This window comes from Podarcis filfolensis (assembly GCF_964270895.1).
Source record: "Podarcis filfolensis genome assembly, chromosome: 7".
Classification (NCBI taxonomy): Eukaryota; Metazoa; Chordata; class Lepidosauria; order Squamata; family Lacertidae; genus Podarcis; species Podarcis filfolensis.
Genome location: NC_139603.1, coordinates 55468820 through 55481188, shown reverse-complemented (window position 1 = coordinate 55481188; position 12369 = coordinate 55468820). Strand labels below are relative to the sequence as shown.

Here is a 12369-nt window from a genome sequence, read left to right as displayed (position 1 = left end):
GAATCATTTTAACTCCTCCCTAACCGCATGCAGCTTCATTCACAACAAGCTGACCCCAACTCTGGCTTCCAGCCAAACCAACAGTGTTAAGGAGAAGCCAAGTGTACCATTTTCTCAGGCAGCAGCCAATTAGCAACTGCACTCGTGAATGCCATATGTATTATTTTTGGCTGGTGCCTGGCAACTTTATATTGTGGTTTTTGTAACATGTTCAAGTAGTGTTTTAACAGCGTTTATACTTCCATATTGTTAGCACTGATAATAAGAAACTGTATGAAACTGAACCTTTCACTTCTAATAGAGGTTTTAACATGTTATTGTTCATGATGTTAGTTTTACTCAACGGTGCAATTAAATTCATCCTGACAAGTAACCTTGCATGCAGAGCAGCCAAATTAAATTAATGCCCAAAATATAACATTTAATAAGGCTAAAACTGTGACAAAAAATCTTAAAGCAATACTAAGTGTCAATAAAATAAATTTATGCAGGCTGTGTGGCATGTTCTGCAACTTCAACATTTTTTTTAAAAAACCCAGAAAGAAAACCTCAGATTTTGATACAGTTTAAGGTATAATTTCATCCTGAAGTCTGGCCTGCTTTCCACATAATGCTAAGGTATGGTTTGTTTAGATCAACCATTATTTGTTCCATTGTGTAAACCCAACCCAGTACAGTCGTACCTTGGATCTGAAACACCTTGGTTCCTGAGCAAATCAGCTCCCAAACGATCAAAACCCAGAAGTGAGTGTTCCAGTTTACAAGTGTTCTTTTGGCAGCCAAACGTCCAATGGGGCTTCCGCGGCTTCCGATTGGCTGCAGGAGCTTCCTGCAGCCAATCAGAAGCCACACTTTGGTTTCCAAATGTTTTGGAAGTTGAACAGACTTCCAGAACAGATTCTGTTCAACTTCTGAGGTATGACTGTAGTTTATCCATAGCTTGTTTCTTCCCAACAAACCACAATCATAAGCCATGGTTTGTGGATGACTTATGAAGCTTGGCTTATTATGTGCATACCTGATATAATTTATTGCCCCGCCCCAGATGCTCACTGAAACCATGTGGCAAGAGAGGTAGAAAAACCAATCAGTTCCCATGGCTCAGTGGCTCTCATTGGTGCTTTGTCTCATAAACTCACTCCTAACTCTGCCTACCAACAGACTTCTTTCCCTGCCTCTCTCTACGTCCTCCCTCACAAGGCAGGTAGCTTTGCAGCTGCTGCCAAGGAGGAGGAAATTTAAAGTGACCACAGGCCAGTTCACCCTACTAACATCTAAAATAGGATGAATAAGGAAGCAACAAAGTTAAACCAACCATACACCGCACACCAATTTACTTTCTTAAATTGTAGCACCATTCATATATGATTTGTTTAAAAACAGGGATACCCAGCAATTGTTGGGAAAAATACTATTATTGGACCAAAAAAAACTTTCACGTGAGCTTGCAATCAACACCCAATACTGCCCATAAGAAAGGACTATAGCTTGCAACTTGCAACTCATGGCTTCAGGGTAATTAGCACTTTCTGTGCAAACATCTGATTAACAACCCACATGGTGCCCTGAAGTCTCCATTCTGTTTTCACAAACCTAGAAACAGTAATCCCTGACCTTGGTGTTTTTGTGTTTCTGTGTGTATTCTGCACCTTCTTTAAGAGGTGGGCTTTCCAGATCCACAGTAGGAATTCTGAAATCTGCCTCCATCTGCTCCATTTTCTAGTGCAATGAACTAGCAAAATGATGTGTTGGTCAGCTGTAGCAACCCTCCAGAATGGCCTCCCCAAACCTTTAAAAACTATTGCCTTTGCTGGCTGAAGAGGACAGATAGGATAGCCAATTTATAGCATCCCTTGACTCTCAGAGGGCATGGGATGAGGAGGTCACAATGTTCATCATTCTTTTTTACCCAGTGCTTTTCAAGCTGCACTGGCTCCCGGTGGAGTACAGGGTCAGATTTAAGGTGCTGCTTTTGACCTTTAAAGCCCTTCGCGGCCTAGGACCCTCGTACCTACGGGACCGCCTCTCCTGGTATGCCCCACGGAGAGCCTCAAGGTCCATAAATAACAACACCCTAGTGGTCCCAGGCCCTAAGGAAGTTAGATTGGCCTCAACCAGAGCCAGGGCCTTTTCAACTCTGGCTCCGGCCTGGTGGAACGCTCTGCCTCATGAGACCAGGGCCCTGCAGGATCTGATTTCTTTCCGCAGGGCCTGTAAGACAGAGTTGTTCCGCCTGGCCTTTGGCTTGAAGCCAATTTGATTCCCTCCCTTGCTCTCTTTCTTTTTTCTTTTCCTTCTCCTCCTGCGATGAGGCTACATTTTAATATTTTAATGTTCCATTATTTTAATGTTGTATTTTATTTTTGTTTTTAAGTTGTAATCATACATCTTGTTTTTATTATTGCTTGTAAGCCGCTCTGAGCCCGGCCTTGGCTGGGGAGGGTGGGGTATAAATAAAAAATTATTATTATTATTATTATTATTATTATTATTATTATTATTTACCACATGTACAGGAAGGCCTTGCAGATCAGTTTCTGAATGATGCCATTTCCCCCGGCTCTTTGAGGAAATGTGCCACTGCAATGCCACCCTCTTCAGGGGAAAGACCCAGACCAGCCAAATGTCCCAGCCAGATGGGTAGGTTATAAATAAATTATCATTATCAACATCATCCAGGAAACCAAGTCACTTGCACTAGGCACAACATTAGTTTTAAGTTTCTGACCTGGTGTGCACGAAACACTAAGGCATAGTTTGAATAGTTTAACCATAGTTTGACAGTTTGAACAAGGTCGACTAGCTTAACCAAGACTTGTTTGTTCCCAAGAAACCACAACTACAAGCCACCTGGTCAGTCCAGAAAGACTCCTTTCTACAATAGAATGGGAGATTGTGGAGACTCTCCTTCCTTAGAGGTTTTGAAGCAGAAGTTGGATGGCCATCTGTCATGAATACTTTCAACTGAGATTCCTGCATTGCAGGGGGTTGGATTAGATGACCCTTGGGGTCCATGATTCCTTCAACTTCAGGACAGGGTTGGGGCCAGCACTGCTACTACTTTCAAGCACATGCCTTTCTAGTGCTGCACCCACTGCCCTCTCCAATGATTCCCCCTCTAAAGGCGCCACAACATCTTCAGGAACATTTTACACACACTCAGATTGGTGGTGGAATGCCAGCATCCTCACTTTTGAGTGGGCCAATCTACAACAGTGTAAAGTCATCAGAAATAGGCTGGAGTGACTGCATGTATGCATCAACATGTACAGTAGCCCAAGTTCATTGCCAGATCCATCACTGACTTAGACACGACTCAAGATACCCACAATAGGTGGCAATCTCTATTTCCACCTTTAGTATACACTTAATTCCCTTGATGTCCAAAGATCCAACCTTTTCCCTAGCCAGTTTCCTCCTTCTAAGGCTTTTAAAGAATTTGGGACACTATTGGTCTCACACCCAACTCTTAGCTGGAAATAAAGTTAATAATTGATTTCAATATGACTCTAGTTTGACAAACTAATTATATTTTATTGGTGTCATATTCAATATTCATAAAAATAGTGTAACACAAATTACAAACAACTGGGGAACACTGTATTCCTCAGTGACAACTTAAAACTCCTTATTGGGCTATCAGGAAGCTCTGGAAGAGAAAATAGAAGAGAAAGCAAAACAGAAACCTAAAATGCACTAAAAATACTGGATTCATAGTAAATAATTGAAGGGACCTATTATCCCTCAATAGTCTTAACAGGATTTCCACCCCAAAGTGTATTAAAAATATGAATACAATATTGAAAGTTGGTTCTATGAGAGTGCTAAAGCCAACACTTTACTAAAGAGCAGAATTAATCCCCATAGTAAAATTTACCCTTGCGTCAGGCTGCAACTGAACGAGGGATTCCAAGGACAATTCCTTGAACAGTACATTTAACCCAGTAGCAAGGCTGTGGAGGGAAACCAGCATTGCCATCCTGGTTTCCCAACAGCACAGAGAGGGAAGGAAAGAAGGGGAAGGGATTCCCAATACAGTTGCCCAAGTACTGCATTTAATCCCCATTGTGGAGGCTCAATGGAAATCACACATTTTTCTTCATGGAATCCCTTGGGACTGCTTCGCAGAACCCCAGAGTTCCATAGATCAGTTTGGGAAACACTGGTTTGTGGTAATTCAGGCCATATATTGTAAAAAAAGTGTTAACTTACAAAATCAGAGGGATTATAAAGGTATATATTATTCTGTTCACTTGGGCATTTCCTCAGCTTCAAGAATCTTAACATCTATTTTTCTGCAAATCATGCAACCTTAAGAACAACCCTGTGTATCTATCAGAACACAGCATTCTCCCCCATTGTTAACCATCACAACTGGTGTTCAGTGACATACCCAACAGTGCCCCCAACCTGTCAGAATTCAGGCTGTTTATGGGCCTTTGTCCACCTGCACTGCCTCGTCCAATATGGTTGACACAGAGCTGGATATCATCAGCATTCTGACAACACCATGCCCCTAAATCCCCAGATGACCTCAACCAAGTGGCTTCATATTAATATTAAAGAGCCTAGTGGAGAGAAAGGAACCCTTTCATACCTTGCAGCATTACAATGGGGCCAAGCAGAAGCCCTCCAATGCTGCTTTCTGGAAGCTGTCCTGAGGGAGGTGGGCAACCACCATAACACCATGCCCTCAACTCCCACTTCATAGTGCCACGCAAGGAGGACACCAGAGCCAATGGTATCAAAAGCTGCCAAGAGTCTGAAGAACCAAGAAGGTTGCACTCCCCTTTTCTCTCTCCCTGCACTGGTAACCAACCACGGTGACCAAGGCAATTTTGGTGTCAAAGCCAGGCCTAAAACTGGGTTGCAACCAGGATGCTTCCAGATCTCAGCTTATTACCAGAAATGGGTTATTTAGATATGGGTCTATGTGCGTAATTGGCATGTGAGTGCACACATTTTCAAAGGCATTTGGTTGTTTCCAACACACAGCAGTGGGTGGTGCTTGACATAATGTTTCCATGCAATGGAATGCTCTCCCCAGGGACATGTGCATGAGAAGTCTTGTGCGTGTTCTTTGCATTAATACCTGAGGTAATCCCAGACATGTACCACGTGGAGTTACTGAGACAATAGGCCCAATGACAATGATGGCACTAGGCATTCTTAGGCATTCACTGGGGAGAGCATTCCACATACAGGTGGTCACCACTGAAAAGGCCCATTCTGATTTATGGCAAATGACAAATTCAGTAGTCATAGCTGGGAGAAGAATTAGCAACAACTTTACAATAAAGTATGACAAGCCTTCAGATTCCCATTTTTTAAAAGTAGAGTATATGGTCCTAGAGGAATCAAGGGACTACAATTTTTAATAATATTTGAAAAAGTTGAGCATCAGATAGTCAAAATCTAGCAGAAGCAATAGAAAAAGGCCACAATATAAGATACCTCAGAGGTAAACAATTCCAGACTGTCAACAGAGGAGCTTATTGGACGAAGGAGATTATTCACCAAAATAATGACAGTAATATGTATATTTTTCAAAAAATGAAAAGAACTCATAATTAAGAAACAATGTTTGCAATCAGAAACTAGTAATTATACTAAAAATATTCTAAAAACTGGAGCAAAACTTACACTACTTAGTGTTAACCACAGTTTAATGCTTCAAAGCAAAAATGAAAGTTTCTGAATGCCTCTATCTTTTGCCTCCTTGCACCAATGCAGAAAAAGTATTTGATGTTGTGAGTTAAACATTAATCCAGGCTAAATGTTCTTGGAATAGTGAGTTATATCACAGGAACAAAAGGCAGTGAACAAGCAGCATGCAGAACTTGTTGAGTCTCAAATATTCACATGACACGATGATAACACTTGCAAAAATACAAATCTAATAATACCTCCCTATAAAGATCCCACTATTACAATAATGGAGTGTCCCAATCAGTATTTTCCCCCAGTATTTTGTTGCTATTTGTCTAAGGAAGCTGTTTTGTGGTGTTTCATGATCTTCCACTGTGAGCTTCCCATTTTCCAATTTCCTTGCACAGTATCTTGCTCATTATTAAGTAGTGATTTAAATCACTGATTTAAAAATCACCTTAATTTAATCTAGTGGGATAGGCAGATTAAACGTGCATTTTCAGTTGCATATACTGGTTTTGAAAACCACTTGTGAAATCCATTTTTTTGTTTAGCAAATATGAAATAAACAAGCACTGAGATATGAAGTTTTGTTTTGTTTAAATTACCTGCTTCTTGACTGTACGGCTACTCATGATTTTCTCTACGACAGGACCTTCAGCATCAGCAGATTCCTACAATTGAACATTTCACAGTAGTTACATAGGTGAAAAAAAGTGCAAAGGAGCAACTAATCTGATTATAGAGATCCTGATGAACTTATAATACTTTCTTTCAATACGAGGGTGAACATTATGGAGTTTAGTTCAGTGGCACAAATTTTAAGAAAATAGCTTATCACTCCTTTTCTGGTGTTGCCGAGTTAATGGTAGCTGGGGCAGAATTGATATTTATGGTATTACCCCCCCTCCCATTTTCTCCGACTCCTCCCCTGTGTCTGAAAAACCACCAAGAAGCAAAATAATAAATAAATAAATCCTAGACTCTCTCTTGTTTTCCACATTTCCAAGGATTCCCTGTGTATATATATTTAGCAGTGTTTCACATGCTAAAAAGGAGCAAGAGAAACTGAAAGAGAAGGATAAAGAACTGGAAGAAAAGAAAAAAAGGAGGAAGAGCTTATGCTTCTGGAGCTACGAACATTAAGAAGAGCTATACTGGAGAAGCCCAAAGGCCTACTGAGTCCAGTACTATGTTCTCATAGTGGGCAACCAAATGTCTATGAGAAGCTTACAAGACGTACATGAGTTAATAGCACTCTCCTATTCATGATCCCCAGCAACCAGCATTCATATGTAAAATGCCTGATACAGGAGGTAATATATAGCCATTGTGAGTTGTAAGAGCCACTGTGGTACAGCAGTTAGAGCCAGACTATGACTAAGATCAGGTTCAAATCCCCACTTGGCCATGAGGCTCACTGGGTGGCTCCAAGTTAGCCACCAATTCACAGCCAATAGGTTTGGCTTTTCTCTACCAGGAGAAAAATGTCTAAAGGCACATAATGCAGGTTCATAAAATTATTTATGGTGTGGAGACCGTTTAAGGATGAGTGAGACGTTTTTCTTCTTCACTCCAAATACTAGAATTCACAGTCACCACTTTACAAAGAGGAGCATTAATAGGCAAGAAAATAAGCACAACACAATTAACCCACACTGCTTTCTACAAATTTGATTAGTAATTGATTTGGAATAGACACAAGGAAGTACTTCTTCACACAATTTATAGAACTCACTAAAACAAGATGTTGTAACAGTCACTCAGGTATCTTTTAAATGGAGATCAGATAGATCCATGAGGATATGAATGGCTACTAGTCACATGGCTGTATGGTATCTTCATGTTCAGAAGCATTTTGCTTCCAGTTTCATATCCAGCTTTCATGCTTGGAAGGATCTTGCTGACTGCTGTTGGAAAGCAAGTTCTGGAGTAGCCGGACCAAAGATCTGACCCAGAAAGCATCTTAAGGAATTTTGTTGTCGCCGTCATTTTGTTGTTACATAGCTTTGCAGTAATAATGACACCCTCAGTTTTGCAGAGAATAAGAATAAATTCTTCTGTAGTTGATCAAAAACATCAAATTTCAAAACAATATTGATGCCCCTTATCCACACACCTCCTCTTGGAGATATTCAGCTCAAGATATCAGAAATAAAATTTAAGAAAACTTAACATATTAATTACCAATTTAATATTTAAGTGTGTGTGCACTTTCAGCAATGGTTTCCCAAGTTAGTTAAGTGAAGTAGCGACATCAAAAAACTACTACTACAAAAAAAAAATTGTTAAAGGAGTCATTTCACATTATCGCCCTTCATTTTATTCAGCCTATTTTATCCATCATTTACATTGCATAGAAAATAAAGCATATCCTGCTGGTTACTACAAGACAGTAATTTCATAAAGGGGTTCTTATAGTGCCTGACAGCAGGAGACAAGCTTAAGTGGTTTATTAAGTCATAGAAGCCAGACCACTGAATTCACAGAGGTAAATTCAGTCTCCTTGGAGCCTAGTTTTAGGCTTTACAACAGAGACCATTAATTTCACTAAATTGTGTTGAATTACATATTGTAGGCTTGTAAAGAAAACTTGAATGAGCACAGCCTTTAAGAACCTAAACAACTAATTTCCTTTGGCATGTTGAGCCAAGCTGAGATGGAAGTCCCTTGGAAGCAAAGTCAACACTTAAATGTTTTACAGCCTAAATGGTTATAAAGAATTTTCAGTCTAACCCATTTGAAGAGCATAAATATGAACAGACCTGTTGCTCAGACTGAGAAGTATTTGAAGGGGAGTTTCTTCCAGCACCATCTGCATCATCAACTTCTTCATCAGAAATCTTGAACTCAAGGTCTTCTGTGTAACGCTTTCTCTTAACCTGCCTGCTAGAGCGCCTCTTCTGAAAAAGAAAAAAACCACCCTGCATTGTAAAATTTCATCCTATTGATTAGCAGGACTATAGTCCTCGAGAGAGAAATCTATTCCCCTTTGAAAGCAGAGGGAAAGAAGGAATTCAAGGGCCTTATCACAAAAGCAGGTGCCCAACCCATTCTACAGAATGGGAAATGATTCTGCTTTCCATTATGAAGCACAATTAAAACTTTGCAGTAAATCAAATAAAAATAGAAGAAATATATACTAGATGCCACAGGTGAAAGAGCACAACAGGAAAGAGGCCAGAGTGTGCCTCCTGGAGAAATTTCGCTTTAGAAGATTCCATATAGAGATTTTCATGCTACCAATTAACAAGAAATATACCAAATAAGTTAAAGTATTATTTGCTCAGTGGTAGGATATTAGAGTGGAATGCTGCATCCAATCTCTGGAGAGATTAGAGAAATTATTTTGATGGTCTGCAGAAGAAGATTTAGGGACCCAGAATGTTTACTGGTATCCCTGGGGAACAGGGGTGCCAACTTGAATACAATATTATGGGGGACCAGGTAAGTCCTGCCCTGCATAATTGATCACATGACACAGTTCATGCCCACCTCCCTAAAATATTTTATTGTGGGGGCCGAAGCCCCCACGGCCCCTAGAAGTTGGCTCCTATGCTGGGGAATTTCCCAGAAGTTTAGGCCAGGGATCTTATTGAAATCCTAGCTGGCTCTTGAATCAGGAGATGAGTAGAGCTATCAGTATGATCGCTCCTGAATGTCTTCAGCAAAGTCATAGTGTTAATTCAGCTCCTTTGTATTAGGATCTGAGGGTTGTTAGATGACAAAGTCAACAAATGGAGCACAGGTGGCAGAAAAAAATCATGATGAATGTGGCCAAACACAGACTGGATTTGATCATACATACTACTATTTGGCACTGATGATGGCAATGAAAGCCTGCTTTTCTGCCACCACTGCATCCTCACAGTGTTGTAGCTGTTTTAAGTGACCAGATGCCTGCTTAACACAAGAGCAACAAATTTAATATCTAAGACCCTTAAATCAATGTGCCTACTTGCTGCATTTTGCAAAAGAAAACTAGTAGTATGGTCAGAACCCAATAGGGATACAGCCAGACCACTACGTGGTCCTGCTATTATTATTATTATTATTATTATTATTATTATTATTATTATTATTATTATTTTCAGCTTGTGCATCCTGAGGATGTTGACAAGCTACTTGGAGCATTGAAATCAATGACCTGGCACACTGGATTCTTGCTCATCTTTGCTAATAAAATCTGCCAAGACTGGGTATCTATACAGACCCTGTTAAGTAACTTATGTAGTTCGTTTACTTATTTATTTAAATGTTTAGATATTTATTAAATATTTCCAATCTAGCCCATTAGTTCATCTCAGGATGGCACACAGCAACAATTCTTGCACACCAAAAATACAAATATAATAATTTGTAATAGCCTAATTCGTAATAGCCATATTCAGCATAAAAATATTTAACACCAATGAATAACATAAGCCGGTCAAACACTAAACCACCCCCACATGATCCAAATGCCTGAGTAAAAAGCCAGGTTTTAACTTAGTGGTGAAATACAGCCAACAACAGGCACAGCTGGGCCTCCAAGGCAAGAACATTCCATAACAGGGTCACTACAGCAAAAAGAACTCTCTGTACAGCTCCTAGAGGTGGGATGTGAGTAGGGCCTTACACTTATACCAAAGACAGAGACTGAAAAGACCCAACTTAAAAACTACCGACCCATCTCGTTATTGAATGTGGATTACAAAATCTTTGCTGATATTTTGGCAAAAAGACTGAAGAGAGTTTTGATGGAGGAGATTCACGGGGACCAAGCGGGCTTTCTCCCAAAAAGGCACTTGTCGAACAATGTAAGGAATATAATTGACATTTTGGAAAAGTTGGAAGTGAACATAAACACTAAAGCTGTTTTGATATTTGTGGATGCCGAGAAAGCCTTTGACAACATTTCTTGGAGTTTTATGTTGAAGAACCTCCGGGGGATGGGGGTAGGCCAAGGGTTTGAAAATGGTATAGGTGCAATATACTCTGAACAGAAAGCCAAACTAATTGTAAATAATGTGGTTACAGAAGAGTTCAAGATTGAAAAAGGGACACGTCAGGGGTGCCCTATCTCCCCATTACTTTTTATATCGGTCCTGGAGGTTTTGCTTAATATGATTAGGAGGGACCAGTTGGTTAAAGGGATTCAGGTCGGAGCTAAACAATATAAACTGAGAGCATTTGCAGATGACTTAGTACTTACATTACAAGAGCCAGAAGCTAGCACGAAAAGAGTTTTGGAAATAATTCAAGAGTTTGGTCAAATGGCAGGATTTAAATTGAATAAGTCTAAGACAAAGGTTTTGGAGAAAAATTTGACACAGATAGAAAAGGAAAGGTTTCAGAACGAGACAGGGTTAACTGTGGTTAAAAAAGTGAAATATTTGGGTATAAATATGACAGCTAAAAATGTGAATTTGTTTAAAGATAATTATGAAAAAACTTGGAGAGAAGTGAAAAAAGATTTGGAGATTTGGTCCAACTTAAAGCTTTCCTTGTTAGGCCGTATTGCAGCTATAAAAATGAATGTATTGCCAAGAATGTTGTTTTTGTTCCAAGCATTGCAAATAATTGATAAAATGGATTGTTTCAAGAGGTGGCAAAAAGACATATCTAAATTTGTCTGGCAGGGCAAAAAGCCCAGAATTAAATTTAAGATACTAACGGATTCAAAGGAAAGAGGGGGGTTTGCCCTGCCAGACTTCAAACTTTACTATGAAGCGGCAGCTTTCTGCTGGCTGAAAGAATGGCTACTTCTTGAAAACACAGACATTTTGGATTTGGAAGGTTTTAATAACATTTTTGGGTGGCATGCATATTTGTGGTACGACAAGGTTAAAGCACATAAAAGTTTTAAAAATCATATTGTCAGAAAAGCACTACTAAATGTCTGGGACAGATATAAAGACTTGCTGGAAAATAAAACTCCAAGGTGGCTGTCGCCAATGGAAGCTAAGGCAGTTAAAAAGTTAAATATGGAGTCCAAGTGGCCAAGATACTGGGAAATTTTGGAAAAGGAAGGGGACAAATTGAGATTGCAGAGTTTTGAGAAATTAAAAGGGAAGGTGAGAGATTGGTTCCACTACCATCAAATTAATGAAGCGTTTAAACTGGACAGTAAAATTGGCTTCCAGGTGGAAAAATCAAAATTGGAGACAGAACTGTTAGAACCCAGTACTAAGAATTTGTCCAAAATGTACAATTTGCTGCTGAAATGGAATACACAAGATGAAACGGTTAAATCGGTCATGATTAAATGGGCTCAGGACATTGGTCATAATATTTTGTTTGCTGATTGGGAAAAGTTGTGGACCACCGGGATAAAATTTACGGCATGTAATGCCTTAAGAGAAAACATTATGAAAATGATATATAGGTGGTACATAACCCCAGTCAAGCTTGCAAAGATTTACCATGTGCCTGACAACAAATGTTGGAAATGTAAAGAAACTGAAGGTACATTTTTTCATCTTTGGTGGACCTGCCCGAAGATTAAGGCATTCTGGGAAATGATCTATAATGAACTTAAAAAGGTATTTAAATATACTTTCCCCAAGAAACCAGAGGCCTTTCTCTTGGGTATTGTCGGCCAAGGGGTGTTAAAGACGGATATAACTTTCTTTATGTATGCTACAACAGCAGCTAGAATACTCATTGCAAAGTACTGGAAGACGCAAGAACTACCCACACTGGAAGAATGGCAGATGAAGGTGATAGACTATATGGGCT

At 39.7% G+C, this 12369-nt stretch overlaps 1 protein-coding gene across 3 annotated transcripts in view; it reads right to left on the bottom strand.

Annotated features, from left to right (window-relative positions):
* Positions 1-12369, bottom strand: part of CHD7 (chromodomain helicase DNA binding protein 7) — a 141804-nt gene that overhangs the window by 48334 nt on the left and 81101 nt on the right. For all 3 annotated transcript variants that reach the window (XM_083622814.1, XM_083622816.1, XM_083622815.1), the window contains exons 6-7: positions 8415-8552; positions 6258-6323 (exon numbers count right to left, since the gene is read on the bottom strand). In XM_083622814.1, coding sequence (XP_083478940.1) covers positions 6258-6323; positions 8415-8552 — 204 coding nt within the window. The remainder of the gene's footprint in view (positions 1-6257; positions 6324-8414; positions 8553-12369) is intronic.